The 25,623-nt window shown below is 42.6% G+C and overlaps 1 protein-coding gene across 7 annotated transcripts in view; it reads right to left on the bottom strand.

Annotated features, from left to right (window-relative positions):
• Positions 1–25,623, bottom strand: part of LOC137350622 (casein kinase I-like) — a 180,403-nt gene that overhangs the window by 60,252 nt on the left and 94,528 nt on the right. For all 7 annotated transcript variants that reach the window (XM_068015371.1, XM_068015373.1, XM_068015376.1 and 4 more), the window contains one exon: positions 11,624–11,775. In XM_068015371.1, the coding sequence (XP_067871472.1) occupies positions 11,624–11,775 (152 nt within the window). The remainder of the gene's footprint in view (positions 1–11,623; positions 11,776–25,623) is intronic.

The raw sequence follows: 25,623 nt of genomic DNA, 5'->3' as shown, positions 1-25,623 counted from the left end.
CAAAAAGTGTGGGTGCGAGAACACAGCCCTGTTTCACACCACTCAGGATAGGAAAGGGCTCTGATGAGGAGCCACCATGTATTCTGTAGATGTCGGATTTTTCAGCAGGGCACTGGCTTCCTGGCTTGGCTGGAACTCAAGCTGTTACAAGCAGGTTCATCTTCTGGGTCACTCTCTCTCTCACTCTGGCTGTCTTTTTTTTAAAAAAGTAAAACTGTGTCACCTCTCACCTGCTGGTAGGAGACATTCTCCTCTCTTCCCCATGGTGACTGCACAATGGCTCAGAACATGGCTACTTTCCATCTCCTTTGTTTCAGAAGACGACATTCAATTCTGGAATGGATAGGTCTAGGATGGGCTCCATTAACACCTTTGCCTTTGAAGATTTGTCCTTTGTCGTTGTCAGGCACTTTGAATACAGAAAAGGCTAACCCCCCTTTTCTTCAGTGGCCATTTTGTACCATTGTTCACTTTTTAAATAACAAAGTGATTGACAACGCAGCCAGCAGCTGATGTCATCAGACTGCGCCAATCTGCGCACATGTGCAGATTGGCTATTTTCTGCGCATGCGCTGCGTTCTGCATTGCCAGGACTAGTTGGCGCATGCGCAGATGGCATCATAGTGTAACGCAGGCGGGGAGCGGGGGTGGGGGGAGCGGGGAGTGCGCGGCCAAAGACCTTGGTGGTGGTGGGTGAGCTCTCCACCCCACCCCCGCTCATCGTCCCACTCCCCTCCCCCACCCGCTCGCTCCCTGCCCATTCACACCCCCACCGGCCCACTCGCTCACCACGCCCCCCCATCCCTCGCCCCGCTCGCTCACTCCCTCCCCCTGGCCCACTTGCTCACTCCCTCCCGGCCTGCTCGCTTTCTCCCTCCGGCCATTGTGTGCTGCCATATGTTTGATTGCCTTCGTGTGATTACTTGAGCAGCGCCATCTTTAGTCCTGGCAGCTGCCGGTCATCGCAGACTGTGACGTTTTAGTGGCACAGGCTGCATTTGCGCATGTGCCACTGCAGAGCCACCTAGTGGTTGTGTGGTCAGCAAACGCAGCCTTTAAATAAAGGTTAATTTTTTTTTAAAGAGAGTCATTTTTTCATAACTTTTCAGAGTTAGTCCATGATTGTTGTATCATTGCACTTCCAGTGTGCATGACACCTCCCCCAAAAAGGAAAAAAGGAAATTCCTTTGATTTTATTTTTATATTGCTTGTATTTTGGGTTTAGAAAAAGGGAAAAAAAAGAAACAGCAAGACAGTTCAGGGTCACACCACTGTACACATTCATTTCACTCACTTCTCCATCTCATAACTGCTATAGCTGGCATTGCCTGTAACAGACATTTGAGGTTCAAGCTTATGTTTTTTCCGTCATCCTTCCTTTGGAGGTACCATCAAAAAGTTGCATTTCTTTTGGTTACGTGCTTTCAAATGGAGTTGTAGTTTCTCCTACACCAGTTTGTACCACTACAGTTAATCTCCAGGACCATGGATTGTTGAAGATTGTATTATGTGCAAATTTCTGTTGTTGCTTGTGGCAAGATTCTGTTTGTACAAGCTTTAACCCCTTGACTAATGCTTCCACAATACACAGTGTTAACCATTCAGGTTCTGACACATTGATACTTCTTATTTCTAGGGTGATAGTGGATGATGCATTTTTTTTTAAGCCCCTGCAAGACACCTGGGATTTCTTCCTGCCCCTTGTTCTTGCTCAGTTCTAATTGTAAACTGCTGGGTTTGATTATTTTTGGATTTGGAACCTGATCGTGAGATTCTTCAGTGGGTAGATCCATGCTAACCTTACTTATGGTTTTCTTGTGATTCTTCACAAATGTGGTTCACTTTAGGGTTATGTTACCAGGTGTTTCCCTAACCTGTTCCACGTCCTCTGGGACACTAATGCTTGCAGGTGATTGTCCAGCTTCCACTGCACCCCCCTGTGGCACTTCAACTTCATCTCCCTCACTCCTGGCTTTTGTGTTTCGGAACTTTCCTCATCCCTATTTAAATCTTTAAAAGAAGATTTCATCTAACCATGTCTCAGTTGCTTTTCTTTCAACTTTTGCGGCTTTTATCTTAGCTTCTTTAAATCTCTTTGGTTCTATCTGGACCCTTTTAACTTCTTCTGGCTCTGTCGCCCCTGGAAATTTTGGGACTTCCCCAGCCCTCGTTTTGTTTTCTCCCCTCAGTTTCTCCAGTCTCCGTGGACTGGTCTGGCCCATCTGGGTACAATACTGTGCTGCCTGCCAAATCATTGCCTAGCAATAGGTCTACCTCCTGCATAGGTAAGCTCGGAATGATGCTGACTGTCACTACACCTGTGATCAACATACTCTAGGCAAATTTTAACTAAGGAAATTTTCAAGCATTTGCCAGTAAGCCCTTTAACTAATACAGTGGCATTTGTTCTGCTTTACAGTGGAATTTCTGTCAATTTGGCAGACAACCGGTATCCCTGAGGATGGTTATCTCCTTGTCTGGCGCCTGGGACATAAAAGGAGTCATTTTTCCTTTGTGCCAGAAGTTCCAATATGTGCTCTGCTCTTGGGTTATAATAGAACACAGGCTTATAACTTTCAAAACCACAGACATGGGCTTGACTGCAGCGCCTCCTGCTCGTTTTTTGGCAAACCAACAATTGGCCTGGACATACTCAGATTTGCCACACTGGAAGCATGTCGGGCAGACCGCTACTGGTTTATCCCCTGGGTTCCTTCTTTTAAAAGTTGGGGATTGTTTTTTCTCCCTGCTCTCCTTTTCTCTCGAGCTTATTTCTGCTTCCTCGGCATCCCTGCTATTTCTCCATAGCTTGTACGAGTTACTAGACACAAATTAATTTGGAGTTAGAGATTTGTGTATTAATTCATAGTCATCAACCATTTTAGCTGCTTCCCTTACTCTTGTGACTCTTCGTTCTTCGATGTGGGTTCTTTTACTACTTGGGATGCTATTTTTAAACTCTTCCAGCAACATCACTTCTCTCATATTTTCATATGGGAGTTCTAGCTTGAGAGATCCTATCCAGCTATCAAAAGTCATATGTTTGGTGCTTTCAAATTTAATGCACGTTTGTGTGGGTCCTTTCCAGGTGTGTCAGAATCTTTGTCTATATGCTTCCAGTACCAATTCATATGCATTTAGAATTGCAGTTTTAGTTTGTTCATAATCAGAGGAACTTTCTTCTGATAACAGGGAAAAAAACTTCACCAGCCATGCCCATGAACTGCCTTGTAAGAGGAGAGTCCAGAATTCTTTTGGCCATTTTAGCCTGATCGCTATTTTCTCAAATGAGATCAAATATGACTCATTAAATTTTTAAACTAGTCTGGAGTGTGTCAGCGCAAAGTTTTGGTCTGAATTGAGGATAAGCTTTGAGTGACTAGTAGCATTTTCATTTTGGGTTTGCAGTCTCTAACTCAAACCTTCATGCTTCTTCATCTCTTTGCACCTTCCTTTCCTTTTTTACCTTCTGAAATTGCATCTCTTCTCTTTTCAACTGCATCTCCCCTTCCTCTTTTATTGATTTCTTCCTTTTTCATCTGTAACTGGATTCTAGATAGAATTACTTTTCCAGACTCTGATTCTAGACTTTCTTCTAGTGCAGGGTTAAGTTTAAAATGGTTGACTAGACTTTTCACCAGTTCAGGTTTCTTTGCTCTTTGTCGGAAAGTGACTCCCGCCTCTGTAGCTAAGCTTTTTAAATATTCAACACCTAATTTGTTTGACTTATCATGGAACATCTCTCCCTGCTCTACAAACCCCCGAGCATTAAATGTGGCTGTCTCTTTTGTTTCTAGCAAGGTAGAGGGAAAAAATACAAAAAAACATGCTTGTTTATTTTTCCACAACTTTGAGGTCAATTTTCCTCCATATTCCAAAACACTTATTTGTCTGGCAGTTCAAATCCTGGCTTCGAGCCACCAATTTGTTAGGCCACATGGAGTGACGTGGGTGGTTCCCACTGTTCAACTCTCCATCTGATTGCAGCAAGTGTATTTGTATTTGAGTTTAGCCCCTAGGTGTTTTATTTTTCAAATAACCAGATGGCAACAGGTTTTCTTGTAGGTTTTTAAAAAAATAGAAAGTTGATTGTTTATCGATCATTATGCCTTATGCCAAAAATGTCGCAACCGCATCCACTCACGCATGCGCTTGTACACACAAATGAAACAGGGAAAGAGGAAGGTGGTTTTTAGTTGGGAGCAATGGTGACGATAAACCTGTCAAATTCTCTTGATATCAAGTTCTAAATGGATGCAGGCCTGAGATGATTGTAAATTTCTCTCTTCATTGAAGGTTCTGATGAAGATGGCGGGTTACATCTAGCTCTTACTGCTGCACTCTGTAGATGGTGGATTTTTCAGCAGGGCACTGTGCCTGGCTTGGCTGGAACTCAAGCTGCTACAAGTATCCTCACCTTCTGGGTCAGCCTCTCTCCCTCTGTGGCTGTCTTTTTTTTTAAAGGCTGCGTTTGCTGACAAAGCTACCACTAGGTAGCGTGCAGCCTTTGCCCCTAAAACGCCACAGTCTGTGACATCAGCAGCTGCCATGACTAAAGGGGCACTGCTCAAATAATCACACAAAAGCAACCTAAACACATGGCACCACACAATTGGGAGAGGGGGAGACAGAGAGGGGGAGACAGAGAGGGGGAGACAGAGAGGGGGAGACAGAGAGGGGGAGACAGAGAGGGGGAGACAGAGAGGGGGAGACAGAGAGGGGGAGACAGAGAGGGGGAGACAGAGAGGGGGAGACAGAGAGGGGGAGACAGAGAGGGCGAGACAGAGAGAGCGAGACAGAGAGAGCGAGACAGAGAGAGCGAGACAGAGAGAGCGAGACAGAGAGAGCGAGACAGAGAGAGCGAGACAGAGAGAGCGAGACAGAGAGAGCGAGACAGAGAGAGCGAGACAGAGAGAGCGAGACAGAGAGAGCGAGACAGAGAGAGCGAGACAGAGAGAGCGAGACAGAGAGAGCGAGACAGAGAGAGCGAGACAGAGAGAGCGAGACAGAGAGAGCGAGACAGAGAGAGCGAGACAGAGAGAGCGAGACAGAGAGAGCGAGACAGAGAGAGCGAGACAGAGAGAGCGAGACAGAGAGAGCGAGACAGAGAGAGCGAGACAGAGAGAGCGAGACAGAGAGAGCGAGACAGAGAGAGCGAGACAGAGAGAGCGAGACAGAGAGAGCGAGACAGAGAGACAGAGAGAGAGAGAGAGAGAGAGAGAGCCAGAGAGAAATGTTTAAGGTGGTCAACTGGGTGCCAATCAGGTAGGTTGCTTTGCCCTGGATGGTGTTGAGCTTCTTGAGTGTTGCTGGAGTTGCATCCATCCAGGCAAGTGCCTTGCAAATGGACAGGCTCTGGGAGCCAAGAGGTGAGTTACTCGCTGCAGAATTAGAAAGAGAAAATAGGAGGAGCAGGCCATTTGGCCCTTCAAGCCTGCTCCACCATTCATCATCATTATGGCTGATTATCCAGCTCAGTAACCTGTTCCCGCTTTCCCCCCATATCCTTTGAGCCCTTTAAATCCAAGATCTATATCTAACTCCTTCTTGAAAACATACAATGTTTTGGCCTCAACTACTTTCTCTGGTAGCGAATTCCACAGGCTCACCACTCTCTGGGTGAAGAAATTTCTCCTTATCTCAGTCCTGAAAGGTTTACCCCGTATCCTTAGACTCCCTGGACTCCCCCAACGGGAACATCCTTCCTGCATCTACCCTGTCAAGTCCTGTTAGAATTTTATAAGTTTCTATGAGATTTCCCTCGCACTCTTCTGAATTCCAGCAAATATAATACTAACCGACTCAATCTCTCCTCATACGCCAGTCCCGCCATCCCAGGAATCAGTCTGGTAAACCTTCACTGTACTCCTACTATAGCAAGAACATCCTTCCTCAGATAAGGAGACCAAAACTGCACACAATATTCCAGGTGTGGCCTCACCAGGTCCTGTATAATTGCAGCAAGCCATCCCTGCTCCTGAACTCAAATCTGCTCGCTATGAAGGCCAACGTACCATTTGCCTTTTTTACCGCCTGTTGCACCTGCATGCTTACCTTCAGCAACTGGTGTACGAGAACACCCAGGTGTCGTTGCATATTCCCCTCTCAGTTTATAGCCAGATAATAATCTGCCTTCCTGTTTTTGCTACCAAAGTGGATAACCTCACATTTATCCACATTATACTGCATCTGCCATGCATTAGCCCACTCACTCAACTTGTCCAAATCTCCCTGAAGCCTCTCTGGATCCTCCTCACAACTCACCCTCCCACCCAGCTTTGCGTGTCATCTGCAAGTTTGGAGATACTACATTTAGTTCCCTCATCTAAATCATTAATGTATATTGTGAAGCTGGGGTCCTCGTACCGATCCCTGCAGTACCCCACTAGTCACTGCCTGCCATTCGGAAAAAGATCCATTTATTCCTACTCTTTGTTTCCTGTCTGCCAGCCACTTTTCTATCCATCGCAATATACTACCCCCAATCCCATGCACTTTAATTTTACAGGCTAATCTCTTATGTGGGACTTTGTCGAAAGCCTTCTGAAAGTCCAAATAAACCACATCCACTGGCTGTCCCTCATCGACTCTACTAGTTACATCCTCGAAGAATTCTAGTAGATTTGTCAAGCATGATTTCCCTTTCGTAAATCCATGTTGACTCTGTCCGATTCTACCACTGTTCTCCAGTTGCTCTGCTATAAAATCTTTGACAATGGACTCCAGAATTTTCCCCACTACCGACATCAAGCTGACTGGTCTATAATTCCCTTTCTCTCTACCTCCTTTTTTAAATAGTGGGGTTACATTTGCTACCCGCCAATCTGTAGGAACTGTTCCAGAGTCTGTAGAATCTTGCAAGGTGACCACCAACGCATCCACTATTTCTAGGGCCACTTCCTTAAGTACTCTGGGATGTAAATCATCAGGCCCTGGGGATTTATCAGCCTTCAATCCCATTAATTTCCCCAACACCATTTCTCTACTAATACTGATTTGCTTCAGTTCCTCCCTCTCACTAAGCCCTGTGTTCCCCAACATTTCTGGTATGTTATTTGTGCCCTCCTTTGTGAAGACAGAACCAAAGTGTGCATTTAGTTGGTCAGCCATTTCTTTGTTCCCCATAATAAATTCCCCTGTTTCTGACTGTAAGGGACCTACATTTGTCTTCACCAATCTTTTTCTCTTCACATACCTATAGAAACTTTACAGTCAGTTTTTATGTTCGCCTAAAGCTTACTCTCGTACTCTATTCTCCCCTTCTTAATCAATCCCTTGTTCCTCCTTTGCTGAATTCTAAACTGCTCCCAATCCTCAAGTCTGTTGTTTTTTCTGGCGAATTTGTATACCTCTTCCTTGGATCGAATGCTATCTCTAACTTCCCTTGTAAGCCATGGTTGGGCTACCTTTCCAGTTTTACTTTTGCGCCAGACAGGAATAAACAATCCATGCGCTCTTTGAATGTTTGCCATCGCCTATCTACCATCATCCCTTTAAGTAATGTTTCCCAATCCATCATAGCCAACTCACGCCTCAAACCTTCGTAGTTTCCTTTATTAAGATTCCCAGCCTTTGACCTGCTCTTGTAGCCACGGTATTTATATGGCTACTTCAGTTGAGTTTCTGGTCAATCGTGACCCCCAGGATGTTGATAATGGGGGATATATTGAGAGTCTGAAATAGGGTGTCATAGTATTGAAGGGGTCCTGATGAATGGATATCAACCGAAAACATTATCTCTCTCTACACAGGTGCTGCCTGACGTGCCGAGTATTTCTAGCATTTTCTGTTTTTGATTCAGATTTATAACATCGGCACTATTTCACTTTTGTACTATTGAAGGACACAATTAGCTTTCAGGCAGAGCTATAACAAACAAATCTCACTCTTCCTCACAGTATTGAGAATTTGAAAGTACATCCATCCATTCATCTGTACTTGAAATGGATGCTAAGGAAAGATTTGCACAAACCCTTAATTAAACGGTTCTGAGCTGGAACAAACTAATCATTGTGCTGTCAGGAACATCATTTCAGATTATCCTACTGTATTTCAATTTGTGAAATGTTCATTACCATCTAAATGAGAAGAAATTCATCTGCTTGCTGCAGAGGTTATTGCTTGAAATAAATTCAGACATTGGGTTCAAACACAAGCTGTGAAGGAAGGAAACATCACAGTGAACAAATCAATATTCAAAAGCTGCATGATGCAAGTTAATAAGAGGGATAATTGAATCACTCATCTGAAAATCTTGGTTGTGCATTCTGATGTGGCATTTTATACAATAAGAGTCCGTGCATCCCCCCCAAAAAATAAAAATAGCTATCTTATCTATGCTCTAGAAATGCTCTCGAGTATTTCATATGAAATAAGTAACAAGTAGCTGTAAGAATTCTCCCTCCTTCAGGAACAGGGGTAAGCCCCTTAAGCCTGTACCACCATTGAATGGGATTATAGTTGATCTGTGAGCTAATTCCATATTTCTACCCTTGCAGGCCAAACAAAGTCAAACTGCAGCAACCGCCAAGCCAGGTCATTCTGAATTTTACCTTGGGAGGAGTACTTATCCAAGTCTTGTTTTCGGGTAATTTAGTTTGGGAGTCTAAGTATATTCCTGCAAATACCAATTGACATGTTGTAGAATCTGTGCTAACTGTCTAACTTGGCTTGTGGTCCTCTTTAATCTTCCATTTAGGTTTTCTTTCTGAAACAATAAAATTAACTCAATAAAAGCAGGAGGTAGTTAGATGGTAGGTTATTCTTTTCCTAGAGAATAGTGGAGCATGCTGTTGGCTATTAGAAGAGGTAAGTACCTTGCAACTCTACTCAAGGCCAGGGTAGTTACCTGGACTAGTTTTGACTGCCTAGGAGGTTGGAAAGCAATGTGCCAGATTTTTTTCTCTTAATTGAAACTGCTCTAGGTAGGATGTAGAATCTGTCTATTGGCATTATAACTCTATAGACCAGGCTAGGTGGACCAGTAGGCTTTTTCCTGTATGAAAAATGGCAGACGTTCATATTCAATGGATGAAATCATAAGGACGCTGCCCTCGAAGGCTAACTCAAGGGTACCTTAAAAACTCCTGAGTTTTAACCCAGCTTTAGGGTCAGTCAGGCAGGGCTGAAAGTTACTATTGAGCAATAAATCATTGCGCTATGTAGTGAAAACAAAGGCAACCAAAAATATTTATAACAGGTTTCACACCTTCAGACTGAGCGTTAGAAAGAATATTTATGGAAGCTCAATATAAAAAGCAAAATAATTATAAGAGGAAGAAAAAAACCTTGCATTTATATACCATCTTATGATGTCTCAGACAGTCCAAATGATTCACATACAATGAATTACTTTGAAGTGCAGCTACTGTTACGTAAGCCGCCAATTTTCATATAGCAAGATCCCACAAACAGCAGTAAGCTGACCTTTTTGGTTGGTTAAGGGAGTAACGTTGAACAGAAACTCCCTGTTATTCTGCGAATAGTGCCATGGAATCTTTTAACAACCTGAAATATTAGGGCTCAGATTAAACAGTTCATACAAAGGAATTTTCAACTAACAGCAGCAAATTTTCCCAGTTAGCAGGGATGAGCAAGATTTATCGATCAAATGTGGTCTTGATTGTCTCAAGAACTGAAAATTTTCCAGAGATTTTCCCAAATGTGCTTTAATTTTTCGGCTCTCCAAAGAAATGATCATGGGGCTGGGTAAGAACTTATTTTTCTGCAACTTGTGGGACACGCTGGCTTAATGACCCCTTTGGCCATATTTTTTCTACATTCGTATCTAAGCGACTTCAAAGATGCAGTACTCCTCAAGTACCACACTGTTCTCGAGTGGGGCTTGACCTTATTAGTCATGCGATAGCAGTGCCAACAGAGCCAAGCTGATGCACAGGATGATCCTATGTCGGTAAATAATTTTGGTTCTTGTCTATTCGGGGATAGGAATTATTGGGTGTAATTTTGAATGACCTTGCTAAAGTTCTCGTGTTATTTTTAACAAAATTGTTAACCTGCTTAAAACAACAGAGCATCTAGGAATTTTACATTTTATCAACATCATGAAAAATAGCACTTAAACTAACATTACCCCTAGTTACCTGCCCAAGTAGTAAGCTATAACAAAGAGGAGGGTAGGCTTGTAAGTTTGGTCTAAGAACCTAAACCTAATACAGGCTTGCCCTAAAGTATACCATCCTTGGCAACATGGTCTAAACAGCTTTTTGAAGAATGAGATGGACATTGGCATCAACTGCATGGGGGACATCAGCAGTCGGATAAGTTGGGGCAGTAAAGGTCTTACTATATTTGTGGTTATTTTACTAGGGCTGGTCTAAGCAATACCCCTCAATTCCCCACCTGGCAGTGATAATAGCAGAACAAACAAACATTACACAGAACACCTTACTTCACTTGGTTTTGTCATCAACATATATTAAATGACTGTGGATAATTACGCAACTTAATGAAATTAGGTTGAAACTCCTAGTTCAGCAAATACCAACAGTATTCCAGCATAATAAGAATTAACCCCATTGTGCAATTGTTATTGCTTTCCACATATCACAAGGTAAACTTCTCCTATTTTGGCACTGCACAACTTTCTGGCAGATTGCATGAATAAGCTATAAACCATCTCTAATTATTTTACAAATTAAGTCATGCTCATAATATGTATGACCTGTTCAGTAGGAGACTTGTTGGAAAACATCTTATCTTTCAATTGTAATAGTACGTTTTCTCTGTCCAGTAAATAATGAGACTTCACTTGGATCCAAGATAGACGAGAAACAAATCATCTGTAACTAATTTCCTCTGCCTAGTTGTTCTGCATATATGTAGTGATAAGATAAGAGGGCAGGAAAACAAAGCAAGCTTCTGGCATAGCAGGCAGAAAGGCCACAGACATTCCTTGTGTGGTTCTGATCTCCTGCAACAATACTGCTGTGCAAAATGGCTTAAAATTCATTTCCGAAAACCGAGCTTCTTCACCTCTTGAATGAAGCCCCATCTGTATAGGTGTATATTGTCATTCAGAGAAAGTCTCAACCAAAGCACTTGGATTTACTCCAGCACCCTCCCACCACTGTAGTGGTTTCTAATCTCCACGCGCCCTCCCCACCACATGCAGCTTCTCGCTTAGCTTCACCAGGACCATTTTTTTTCTAGGTCCCTGTTGTTGGGCTTACCCCCTTCTGCCCACTACCCTCCACGTCACCCCGCTAGCCTCTAGCGGGAGTCAGCATTGTGAAATGCTAACAGGGCTGAGGAGTCTCAATTCCCCAGGCACCATGTTCCCAGGGGATGGTGGGAAGAAAGAATGCTGTGGTCCCAACACTGGTAAAAATAGACCCCATGAGTCTTTAGAAAGGAAGAGAACATTCACTCATGTCTCAATTAATTTTGGAAGTGTAGAAACACACACACACGACGCTGGGCAACAGAAAGCATCAAGAGCAGTTTGACATTACAAGAACATTTTTGAGGGCAGTGGCTCATTACATTAATTCCAAATATGAAATTGTTACTTTAAAATCACTGCTGCCACTGAAAGCATTAAATTCACAAGTAGTCTGAGAACAGAGATTTCTAGCGGAATTACTTCAGTCATATCACTCACCAACTGAATGGCAATCATTAGCACTGTCTTCAGTGTGAATGTTCGGTCGCACAGATCAAAGAGGTCCTCCAGACTTGGTCCCAGCAGCTCCAGCACCATGGCATTATATTTACTACACGGTCCAAAGTAATATACCTGAGGAACTCCTTCAGCTGAAAGGGAAAACAGAAAACTGTGGTTACCAAAAACAAAACAGGCTTTTCCAAATGGTCTAAATATATGACATTGAGACAGCAGGGAGGTTTATCCCATCCTATGGCTAGTTCTGAAAACTCTGCTTCTGTACCATGTAGTGGACACTCTCAATGTTTTGGTGTGGCCTTATTTTCAATTATTTTAATTTTACCAAACATCTCGCTTCCCCCTCAAATATACTTGATTTCCATCCCTTTTTTTAAACGATTGGTTTGTAATGCAGAATATATAAAGGCTAAATGATATTCAATGGATATTTGGAATATTCATTGGTTGTAGTAGTAATTATAACAAAATCATTTCAATGGCTAAAGTAATGGATTTAACCTGAAGTTTTAAAAACAAACCTGGATATACTAAAGCTCAATACTTTCAAGTAGATTGAGAAGGCAAAAATCTATGTTGGCAGCTTAAATAGCACTGCCCTGTTTACACCACACTGAGTGAAGCAGAGAAATAGCTGACTGGATTGATGCAGCATGTAAAACAGCTCCACTGGAAGTCATCCACATCCAAATTAGTACTAAAATGGAACCTAGAGATGGGTCACCTCACAACAATTTGCATTTTCATGGTCACCATTAACATAACAGTAGTAGTAGTAGTAGAAGAGAGAGGGGCGGGGAAGTGGACCTGTGTGAGAAAGACAATGGAAGACCGAGACAGTGGAGGACGAAGGGGTAGACCATGATGAATCTCAGAGGGGTCAAGGAGGGAAATATACCATAATCACAAAGGAGCACTGAATTTGATGAATTAATGCTGGACGTTGGATTTAAACAGTTCACCTGTTGTGAACAAAAGCAACACTCCCAAGTAATTTTAATGTTAAGCTAATTGGTATTCCAGGAGCATTTTAATTTCATGTTTTCATTGTACGGTGCATGTTGGAGACACACTGGTACATTAGGATTCTCAGCTAAGCTTTGGATACATTCAGGGGAAGGAATATTTTCTCCCCCTTTCTCCCGACGGCTTCAACTCTTGAAAGGGTATGGTAACACGGCTGCTGGCAGCCAGTTCAGAAGTTCACTCTTCAAGCATGACTCTAGTCAGCGAGGGTCTGAAGACAATTTGGGCGTAGATATCTTCACAGCTGAGTCTCCTGCCCTCAGCAAGTGCCCATAGATACAAGTTTTACAGTAGGGGGGCTGACTGTCAGCTGGCTGATTATTCCCCTCCTTTGCCCAGAGGGGTTGAAGATAATTATAACATTCTAATTCCCGACCAGCTACAACTGTACAGAATTGTTCATGGAATTTATTGCATGACTTTTGTCTTCACCTGCTCCACTAACACCCTAATGAATGATGTACACTCCTGGATCAAGACAATTAATTTCTTCCTGGGCCACGGGCTTCAAATGGCTGGGAGAGGAAGAAGAGTTGAAGAGATACTTTGGGCTGTAGGACAATTTTGTCAATTTATTCTTCCTTCCTGCCTTTACTGCTTTTCTATGCTGGGCGGTAAATAGACTGGGGGAAGGAGGTGGTGCAGGAAAGATAATATGCTGTTGGCTCCAGGAAGTTAACCCTAACCTCATTGCTCCTCCAGTGATCATTGATTCCAATTAGCACTCATCGTCAACACAACTTGCATTTATATACACCTTGAATGTAGAAGCGTTATTTTTTTAAAAAGGCACTTGATCCACAAGTGCTGTCAGGAGGGCTACCCCATCTGTAGATTGCAGCAAGTTGTTAGGATTTGTGCTGCAGGGCGATGGGCTTTGATTCTCCAGAGATTAGGCCCATCAGGCATGGCTGGGTCTGCAGGGCATAAAAGATCCATTTGGTCTTTGTGGCTGCCTGCTGTATTGGGAATTCATAATCAGGCAGTGACTCCTCAGTTAGCCCATGCAGAGTGTAAACACCATCCATCATATGCAAGCAATACGAGAAAATGAAGGGGATAACCTTTGCAGATGGCTTAGTAACTCTAGAGCAATGTTCAGACTTAGCAACTGGCAATCAGCCAGAGTGACAGATGCAATCATGAGCGTTCCACATCTGTCACTATCTGGTGACTGGGGTCAAACTACTCTAAGTGTCTAATAGGCTACTCAGTATACACGCATTGAAAACTGAAGCCTTGTTGGAGTGAAAGAAGTGATTAATTTCAAGTGGAGCATATTTTCAAATTAGTCTCTGCTGAAGTGCCCACAGTCCCGGTGGTAGTACTATAAGATGCTAAACAGGGTTTGACATTTCAGCTTTCTTTTAGCACCCCTGTATATTCAGGATTCAGGAAGGCTGACTACAATATCAGTTGCTTGTGCAGGCTCTTAGATGGGTAACAGGATTTGACTGGTGCCTCCGTGATAAATAGCTTCAGTTCTGTCATACTTAAAAATACTCTACAAAATGCATTATATTGCTGATCCAATGAAAGCAATGAAAAATGCTTGCTGTGCCCCATCTTGATTGCAGTTCCAGCTAGAATGATGTTCATTAGACTGAGGTGATCAATAGCCATTTGCAAACTACTGATTTTACACCAGTAACCTTTGCACAAATTACAGGAAACTCCCAGGAAGGACAAAAGACGTAGAAAGCTTTAAAACTGGAGTTGAGGTGAGATAGCTTCCAGGCAAAAATGAAACATACACGTCAAGCACAAAACCAGGTTTCCAAGTGTCTTGAAGGAAATTGACAGGGTCCCGAAGGAGGGAAAGAAGCAAATTCCCACAAGAAGCCACAGAAGTGAAGGGTGCAAAGGAGAGCTTTGCAGACAATGTCAAGAAGGCAGAGCACAAGGACGGAGGAGGCAGCAGAAAAAGAATACCATATGCACCCAACAGGTTTACCAAAAAGTCTCGAACCAGAACAGGACGTCCAAGTAACAGGCTGTGTGTTAATGGAGTTACTTAGCTTTAGGTTAACTAAAGAAACGAGGTCTTACTGATCGAATGCCAGAGCAGTGCAGCAGCCTAGACTCCTGACATACACTCAGACTGTGCAGTGATTACCAACAGCTCAGTCTCAGTACTGCACACTTGCTTATGACATGAAATCCAAGCACAGCTGTATTCAGTGTCAGTAAATTAACTTGTACTGCTGTTCTCTCACCAGTACATATAACAGAGTGGCTCCATTACCCACCTAAACCCTGGGGCCATAGGATAAAGCAAGCTTAAAGAACTATTATCTTTAATTAAGGATATCAATCTTACTGTAATTTTATCTACTCCTGTAAAGTGGCTTTCATTTCATGAAGACTTTTACATAGGTTTACATAAATAATTTTTGATGCTGAATGATAGAAAACTGCAACTTAATCCTGAAGCTTAGCAGACACCCACCAAATTTCACTCATGGCTTGCAGTACCATCTGAACGTCTTGATAAAATTACAGGCTAACGCTGTTAAACATTCAGAATTCTAGGGCTTTAAAAACGCACCAAAATTATCTGGACAAGACAAAAACAAGGATGATTGAACTGAATTATTGAATGATGCTCTGTATTCAGTGCTCTCCTTGGCTTTGTTCTATTGCACCACCATGATGCTAAATCCAACAAGATCTTGCTGCCTGGGATTATGAACGGTGTTCGGCATGCTTTGGAATGTGCAATGACAATTTACTCCGTAACCTCCTCCAGCCCTACAACCCTCCAAGATCTCTGCATTCCTCCAGTTCTGGCCTCTTGTGCATCCCCTATTTTAAACACTCCACCACTGGCAGGGCCGTGACTTCAGTTGCCCAGGCCTTAAACTCTAGAGTTCCGTCCTTAAACCTCTCCATCTCTCTTTCCTCCTTTAAGATGGTCCTTAAAACCTACCTCTTTGACCAAGCTTTTATTCATTTGACCTACTTGCATGGCTCGGTGTCAAATATTGTTTGATAACACTCCTGTGAATTGCTTTGGCACATTTTACTACATTGAAAGAGCTATGTAAATGCAAGTTGTTGCACATGAAATGCTGACTTACGATGTCCAACCACAAACTGAAAGGTTTAGGAATGCAAACCAGTAATGGTCAAGTACTTGTGAAACTTAAATAAACTTTTGCATTTCAGATTCTTGAATAATATTGTAAGTCGGTTTCTGGTGGTTGGGGGTGGGAGCAGAGTGAGGACGTATGCAGTAGACAGTCCTCAATCCCAGCACTCCACCCAGGCCCAGGAGAGGTTAGAGCAAGATGCCAACAGGCAATGGGCAGGATGGAGAAAACAATAGCAGCACGATTCGATTTATAAATTGGCGAGATTGGGCAGAAAATAAAATACTGTAAGCTTGCAGGTACACACTTGAAATTCTGATGCTTCACCCTAGAACTTGGAAGCATGGGACAAAATGCTTAAAGTTGATTTGCATTGTATTTAACCAATGTGGAAAAGCAAAATAAATATCATTCAAATCTGGTGGAACAAAACAATAAAGGAAAGCAAATTAAATTAATGAAGATACCCCACTACACCTTTCAATATCCCTCATTCAGGCCACTACTATATATGTGAGCCAACTAGTACTAACATTTGTTTGATCAAGCTATCCTTCTCCCTTTTTGCAAGACCAGAGATCCTTTTAAAAAAACTATAAGGCCACAGATTTGCAGAACAACTCCTAACACTAAAATCAGTTCTTCACTGTGCTTCCCAGTCCCTCAGAATAACCCTACAGGCAAGCAAAAACCCCAAGAAAACAAGCAGACTGATTCTACAAGTTGAGCCAGGCAGCTTCATTACAATTGCTAGGATCTAGAGAAACAATTATTATGGCTTAATCATTACCAAACTCACTTCTGAATCAGAAGTGGATTCAACCCTACTCCGTGACTTGAGGACATACTTCAGGCTGACATTTGTGATGGAATCCTGCATTTTGAGAGGTGCTATTAAACCAAAGCTGCCTAACTGCTTAAGTGGATGCAATAGATCCTGTGCTACAATATAAAGAATAGGTGGGGAGGGGGCGCATTCTCTGGATGTCCTGGCCAACATTTACCTATCAACAAATACCGCCAAAAGAGATTAACTGATCATTTATTTCATTGTTGTTTATGCGACCTTGCTGTGCACAAATTAATTGTCAAGATTCCTGACATAATAGCAATGACTAGACTTAATAAGTAATTCCTTTACTGTGAAATAGTGGACTGAAGGAGGAAAGGTGCAATATATATGCAAATTCATTCTTCTGAAGCCATTAAAGGTTTTTGAGAAACAAGGATCCCAAGCTATGGGGAGGAGGAAATAGAATACATACACACTTAATTCATAACTCAAAATATATCCTCAACTTAACACACCCTATTGTAACTAATTTACCAGGTTGTAATAGGAGTTTGCCACTACTTAATACTTTGTATAGATACATGAGGGTTTTGGAAGATCCTAAACTGGTCCTCAGATGGGCTGGCTTAATTTTTTTTTATGGATACAAGTGATACTTTTGCATCAAAACGATCAGCATGGTACATGGGATGAAAGGAACTGAACTCTGATTAGTGATTGAGTAAATTTGGATTATATTGATTGGCGATGAGGAGCTTAACTGGGGAATATGATTGAAACATTCAAATAAAAGCAAAATACTGCGGCTGCTGGTAATCTGAAATAAAAACAAGAAATGCTGGAAATACTCAGCAGGTCTGGCAGCATCTGTGGAGGGAGAAGCAGAGTTAACATTTCGGGTCAGTGACCCTTCTTCGGAACTCCGGGTCACTGACCCGAAATGTTAACTCTGCTTCTCTCTCCACAGATGCTGCCAGACCTGCTGAGTATTTCCAGAATTTCTTGTTTTTATTTTATATATGATTGAGACAGTTGGAATAACAAATGACAGGGTAGATCAGGAATGATTTTTGGGAAAGAGCACTAGTAAATGGGGGCACCAGGAAACTGGGAAATTAGGAACGTATCAAAATCACACCTTGGTGTCCCCCTCTACTCCACCAATAGCTTCTCCTCTTCAAGCACCACGTCATGATCCATCTCCATCACCTCTGCTTTAAAATTGTTGTCTACTGCCCTGCCCAAGCTCCACCTCTGCCTCCTAATTCAGTTCTTCTGTGCTCCCTAACATTTCCTTCCATATAAACTTTGCTAACCATAGATTTGTCAACTCTTTTGGCCTCGCCACTCACCTGTCTCAATTAAGGCCATCTCCAACCACTTCCTTGTATCCTTCATCACTCTCATCCCTTCCAAATGGCCCTAGTCTCACAACTGTACTTTAATCTCCAAACTGCCTTGCTTTTGGTTCACAATTTGCTATGACATTTTTGTAGCTATGTTATCAACCACTCCCTCACCTCCATCATTGACGCTCTTGTCCCCAGTAAACCCTTTTACTCTCTCCCATCATTCTTCCTAGACTGGCCCCCACCTTCACTCTCTCCAGTCCAAGTGGCCCAGAAGTATTTCTCACACACAACTGGTATAGCCGTGCATCACAGGATCTGGCTAGATCACATCGGGCATTAGCAGGCCTCACTTCTCAAAACTGCTCACTACAGGATTGTCAGAGGTGAAAGACAGCTCTTGGCTTTTTTCTTTACTACCAAACATCTCCTTAAACCGCTCTCTTGCCCTCCACCCTTACTTCCAACAAGTGCAATGAGCTCATGGACTTCTCACAACAACTGAAATCATCCGTGCAGCTGCCTCCCTTCCCCAGCAAGCCAAACCACCACCCAAGCTCCCTCATTTAGCGCTAAACACATATTTCTCTAATATTTCTCCCAGCATTTCCTTTGCAAGCACATCTTGTCCATGAAACCTACATCTTGTTCCCCTGATCCTGTTGACCAGCTTTCTTTGCTGGCCCCTATACTAGCCATTTTTACAAATGATTCCTTTACTTTTGAAAACCACATTATCCCTCTTCAACTTAAAAATAACACCCCCACCCCCTGTCCTTGAAAACTGCCACCCATATTTCCAACTCCCTTTTCTTCTCCAAATTCCTTAAACATGTTGTCACCTCCCAAACATGTGTTAATCTTCCCTGCAGCTCCATTTTTGAATCTCTACAATCAGATTTTTGACCCTGCCACAGTACTGGCCTTAATCAAAGTCAATGACCTCTGACTATGATGGTCAAGCATTATACCTCCTTGGTATAACTCTGCAGCCTTTGACACACTTCCCAACACTGTCCTCTTTCGACGTATCCCCTTTGGGGTCTAGATCCGTGGGACTGAGTACTGTTGGTGCCAATCTTGCCTATCTGATCATAGCCAGACTATCTCAAACAATGCCTTTTCTTTCCACCTCCACATCATTACCTCTGCAGTCCCAAGGAACCCTCTTGCAACATAAAACATGGGGTTAGGCTCCATGTTTCCTACAACAGTGACTTCACTTCAATAAGTAATTTCATGGCTGTAAAGCACTTTGGGACGTCATGAAAGATGTTATATAAATGTAAGTCTTTCTCGTTCTGCTGACTACCTACTTCACCACCACCTCGTTGCTCTATCCCTTCAGACTGCTTGACTGATGTCCAGTCTTTGATAAGCTGCAATTTCCTACAAATGACCACTGGCAGGAGCAAAACCATTGGCTCACCACAAACTACGTACCCTTGCCACTGATTCAATTCCCCTCCCCGTCCACTGTCTCAGGGGGAATCAGACTGTTTGCAACTTCAGTTCCTATTCTATCTAGTTAAGTTTCCAATCTCAAACCTCCCATCACCCACCTTTACCCCTACATCAGTCCATTAGCTAATAAAACCCTCATCCCCATGCATTTGTTAGCTAAAGACTCAGTTATTCTAAAGCTCTTCTGGCCAGACACCCATCCTTCACCCTCCATAAATACCAGCTCATCCTAGGCTCTATTGACATATCCCCTTAACACACCAACTGCACATCCATTACCCTAGCACTCACTGACCTGTACTGGTTCTTGGCTCTCAATGCCTGAAATTGTACATTCTCATTCTATCCCTTCATGGTCTTACCAATTTCCAGCTCTGGTCTCTCAGGCATCCATTCTGCCAATCCCCATCCCCTCCCACCAGTTATCATACTTCCAAGCTGTCTGAAGCACATGGGCAGGAATTCCCTCCCTAAACCCCCGTGCTTCGCAACTTGCGATTCTGCTTAATACACACCTCTCATCCTCACTAACACCAAGTAATCAACAATCCACTCAAATGCCAGTTATCTCAGAAATTCCATTCACGCCTTCTTGCATAATCTGTCCGCTTCTACCAGGCCAGATCAAATTGAAGGAGTTGTCACGTTGAAAGGATGTCATGCAGGAGACTTTTTGGAAGCAATTGACTTGCGGGTAGGGAACAGTGTCTTGCAGATTAAATTTCGGGCAAGGAAAACAAAAGGAATACCGTCTGGTTTGAAAAGTCAGCATAAAAGCTGGTAACACCCAGTGCTCTCGATATGTTTCTGTGTAAGTAACTGTCTTTGTTCCTGATGACTTGTAGAACAGTTCATTTATTCAGTATTAAGGGAATGCTAATAGAGTAATGTACAGCCATGTAAGACAAGTATTGGCCAATATAGTTGCACAGATGGCCCTTTCATTCAGCAAGTACCATGATCGTATTATTTATAACTGGGTACCAGAATTAGCAGCAAGTCAGCTTTTGAATTGTGCATCCTTAAGCAAAAACACAGGATCCACATCAGCAATCTAAGCTGGTCACATTGATCTCATTCAAGACATTAATTTTATTGTAAGGATGTGGATACTTTTTTGGCTTTGGTATCAAGTTGTGAACTGTAACAATTCAGCATCAGAAATAAACAAGCCTTCTATTTGGCTCCTTCAGAGGCTATAACAAATATCTTCGACGATAGTAGGATCATGTGGTAAAGCTCCAGTGTCCTGAACGCACAGTGATTGCAGGACTCAATCACATTTATGATTCTTCATAGATCCTCACTAGTCTCCCCTATGCAGTCATATGCCATGACGTTGCGTGGAAACAAGGCATTTTCAGAGACCCTAACTTGTTCTCCCGGGCTCTCTATCTCATGTTGCATCACCACAGTGGTAACATTTGGAACAGTTACCAAGAGATGAGATCTCAAGAGCTGGATACCAATGCTGAAACGGATCCAGGGCAGAGAAGGAAATGGCTCTGGGCCAGATATAGGTGGTCTGTTAAGATTGTTATAACTGGTCATTGTCTCCAACCAAGATTTGCTATCAGTGCCTGATCGTGCATATTCAATTTATTCCCCGAAAATGGCACACTAACAAGGATTGACTGTAAATGTCAAAGACATTGGGCACAGATACTTGTCAAAAGGAGAGCATCAGGTACTTATAACAGGTGTCCATCACTTCAGTCCGAGGAATTCCCTGTGGCTTTCCCTGATGGTTTTCAGAATAGAAGCATCTGTTGATATCCACAGCACACATTCAACCCCTCAGGCACACAGCCTGAATGATTGCTGAGCAGAACAACCTTTTGAAATTTTCCCTCTAACTTATTCACATTTAGTCATGACACAAAAATTTTAAGCACAGCAAAAGGCCACACCTATCTCAGAAAATTCCCCTAAATTTTGATCTTCAATTAAGTCGAGAAACCATATTTTCTTCCCTCTTACATTGGTATCTTGCACATTCCTGATTTTGATTGATCCACTCGACAGCCATGCCTTCAACTACCTCGGTCGTAAGCTTGAATACCTCCCTAAATTCTCCGCCTCTCTCTTCTCCTTTCAAGCACTCCTTAAAATCTAGCTCCACCTGTCTCAATATCTCCTGATGTGGCTTGGTGTCAAATTTTGCTTGATAACACTCCCGTGAAGCGCCTTGGGAAGCTTCATTATGTTAAAGGCACTTTATAAATGCAAATTGATGATGTTGCTCTGGGTCTAGTGAAATGCTTTCTCTTAATAAACAAGATATCACTGATCGGGCAACTGATAGCATAATCTTGAACAGGTACCCTTGAACCTTCCATTCCCAGCACCAAAGCACCTGCATTGATCTGCTCTATGGGCAAAATACCAAAAGATTTGGCTTAACTGTGCCCTAGTTGAGGAAACCCAGACACTCACTGATTTCCCCAGTACAATTTTCCAATAGCAAGGGCAATCCAAGGCTGAGGATTTTTCTCACCCTCTTGCTCCCCTCCATTGGAGTAGCTGTATTTCTTCACACAAACAATCCTGTGCTTTTGGTTTCTAATCATATAGCCTTTCTCCCAGATTATCTGATATGATCGTCAAGTCAACAGCACTTGGGGGCTTCTGCTGGGTTTGGCTGTACCTGCTCATCTATCAAAGGTTTCACATGAATGTACAAAGAATGACAGACGACAACATATTGGTCCATCCAGCCCATTCAACACTAAGTGAATGTCTTGTGCATCATGACAGAATCAGAGAATATTCTCCCACAGGAGGGGCCATTCGACCCATCAAGCCTGCACTGGCTCTTTCAAAGAGCAATCCAGTTGGCCCCATTCCCCTGCTCTTCCCTCCTATCCCTGCAATTTTTTCCTTCAAGTATTTATCCATCTCCCTTTTGAAGTTTACTGTTGAATTTGCAACCAGCACCTTATCAGACAGTGCATTCCCACATCCTGAACACATATTGTCAAGAATTTTTCCTCATGTTGCCTCGGTTCCTTTGTCAATTACCTTAAACCTGTGCTGAGGTGTCAATGCATTTTGGCATTCTTCGTCGAGGCATTGGTTTATGAACGGACTACACCATCATAGCCTAAATTCTCAGACATGTGCTCCCAACTAATGCAGCCCCCACCCTCCCCCCCAATGGGAGAATGAGGACCAGCCCATACGGTCTTCAGAATGCCGGTGTTTGGAATGACTCTGCACCCCACCCAAAACCCTGTAATCTCCTGGGAGAGGTAAAAAAAAAACAGGACAATTGGAGGGGAAAACTGTGGGAAATTCGTCTGAGCCTCTAAGCAAGTGAAACTAGCCCAGACCACCACTCTGACCCTGGATGCCATGCTGTACCCACCTTTTGTACGAGGTGATCTCCACCCCAGCCAGGAACTGATCCCAAAGGATGTTGCTTTTATGAGGATGTTCAAGAAAAACTAAGGACATCTTTACCCAATCAACCAAGACCTGAACATGAACTCTCAAATCTAATTATGCACCTCTTGCTGCTGCACTTCATTTTTTAAATCATCCTTGTAATGGTTGGCCAAGCTATCTGTTACACAAGTATATGAATGCTCTGCAACCTATACAACACTTGACAAGTAGCTGCGACATTTTCCTAAATTGTTTCCAGACCATAGAGACATGGCCTCAAAAACAGCCACTTAATCACATAAGAAATAGGAGCAGGGTAGACCATACAGCCCCTCGAGCCTGCTCTGCCATTCAATACGATCATGGCAGATCTCCTTCAAATCCACTTTCCCACCTGATCCCCACAGCTCTTGATTCCTGGAGACACCAAAAGTCTGTCTATCTCAGCCTTAAATATATTCAACAATGGAGCATCCACTACCCTCTTGGGGCAGAGAATTCCAAAGATTCACAACACTTTGAGTGAAGAAATTTCTCATTTCAGACCTAAACGATCGGCACCTTATCCTGCGATTGTGCCCGTGTTTTAGATTTCCCCAGTCACAGGAAACAACCTCAGCGTCTACCCTGTGAAGCCCCTTCAGAATCTTGTGTGTTTCTATGAGATCACTTCTCATTCTTCTAAACTCGAGTGTATAGTCCCAACTTACTCATCCTATCATAGGACAACCCTCTCAACCCAGGAATCAACCTAGTGAACCTTTGTTGGACCACCTCCAAGGCATGTATATCCTTCCTTGGATATGGAGAAAAACTGCACACATTAGTCCACAGTGGTCTCACCAAAGCCCTGTACTACTGTAGCAAGACTTCCTTATTTTTGTACTCCAATCCCCTTGCAATAAAGACAAACATGTCATTTGCCTTCCTAATTGCTTGCTGTACCTTCATGCTAACTGTGTGCCTTGTATGAGTATACCCAATACCCTCTGAACATCAACATTTACAAGTTTCACACCTTTAAAAAAAAAAAATTCTGCTCTTCTATTCTTAATACGAAAGTCAAAAACCTACATTTCCCCACATTATACTCCATTTGCATCTTGTTGCCCACTCACTTAACCTGTCTATATCTCTTTGCAGCCTCTGTGTCCTCCTCCCAACTTACATTCCCACCTAGCTTTGTATCGTCTGCAAATTTAGATACATTACTTTTGGTCACTTCATTTAAGTCATTAATATAGATTGTAAATAGCTGAGGCCCCAGCACTGATCCTTGCGGCACTCTACTACTTACAGCCTGCCAACTTGAAAATGCCCCGTTTATCCCTACTCTCTGCTTCCTGTCCATTAGCCAATCCTCTATCCATGCTAATATATCACCGCGAACTCCATGAGCCCTTATCTTGTGTATTCACCATTTGCGCGTCACCTTATTGAATGCCTTTTGGAAATCCAAGTATATTACATCTACTGGCTCCCTTTTATCTACCCTACTAGTTACATCCTCAAAAAACTCCAATAAATTTGTCAAACACGATTTCACTTCCGTAAAACCATGTTGACTTTGTCTGATCATACTACAATCTTCTAAGTGCAAGTGTTAAGACGTTCTTAATAATAGACTGACGCATTTTTCCAACGACTGACGTCAGGTTAACTGGTCTGTAGTTCCCCATTTTCTCTCTCCCTTTTTTCTTGAATACCAGTGTTACATTTGCTAACTTCCAATCCGCTGGGACCATTTTAGAATCTAGGGAATTTTGGAAAATCATAACCAGCATTATCTCTGTAGCTACCTGTTTTAGAACCCTGGGATGCAGGTCATCAGGTTCTGGGAATTTGTTGGCCTTAGTCCCTTAAGTTTCTCCAATACTTTTTCTCCGCTGATATTAATTACTTTAATTCCTCACTCTTATTAGCCCCTTGGTTATCCTCTATTTCTGGTATGTAATTTGTGTCTTCTATTTTGAAGACAAACAAAATATTTGTTGTCTCTGCCATTTAGAGAGATATATATATATATATATATATATATATATATATATATATATATATATATATATATATATATATATATATATATATATACAGCACTGAAACAAGCGGAGTCTGTGCCGACCAACAACCATCCATTTGTACTAATCCTACATTAATCCTATATTCCCTACCACATCCCCACCATTCTCCTACCACCCACCTACACTAGGGGCAATTTACAATGGCCAATATACCTATCAACCTGCAAGTCTTTGGCTGTGAGCGGAAACCCACGCGGTCACAGGGAGAACTTGCAAACTCCGCACAGGCAGGACCCAGAACCAAACCCGAGTCACTGGAGCTGTGAGGCTGCAGTGCTAACCACTGCGCCGCCCATATCATTCCCCATGATAATTTCCTCTGTCTCTGCGGGACCAATGTTTACTTTAGCTACTCTCCTTTTTGCATACTTGTAAAAACTCTTACAATCTGTTTTAATATTCCTGGCTAGTTTACTCTTATTTTTACACTTACCAACTTCTTGGTCACCCTTTGCTGGCTTCTAAAATGCTCCCAATCCTCAAGCTTACTACTATTCTGTGCGACATTATAAACCTCTTAATTTAATACAATCCTTAACTTCCCTATAAGCCACGGATGGATCTTTCTTGCTGAGGTTTTGTTTTTTAATGGAATACATTATGCAATAAAGTGTCTTAACTCCATGCCACAGCCCTTACTGAGGTAGCTTTTTTGACACTGGCCTGCACTGCAGTGAATAGCAGAGGGTTTGCAATGGCTGAGAGTTAAGCCATTCTCCCCCTCATTAGAGACGGATCAGAAGCAGCAAATTCTTTGGTCATTTGAATGTTGAAGACTTTGAAGAAA

This window comes from Heterodontus francisci, chromosome 35, assembly GCF_036365525.1.
Source record: "Heterodontus francisci isolate sHetFra1 chromosome 35, sHetFra1.hap1, whole genome shotgun sequence".
NCBI classification, from domain to species: Eukaryota; Metazoa; Chordata; class Chondrichthyes; order Heterodontiformes; family Heterodontidae; genus Heterodontus; species Heterodontus francisci.
Note: the sequence above shows the minus strand (reverse complement) of the source record. Positions and strands in the feature narration are given on the sequence as shown.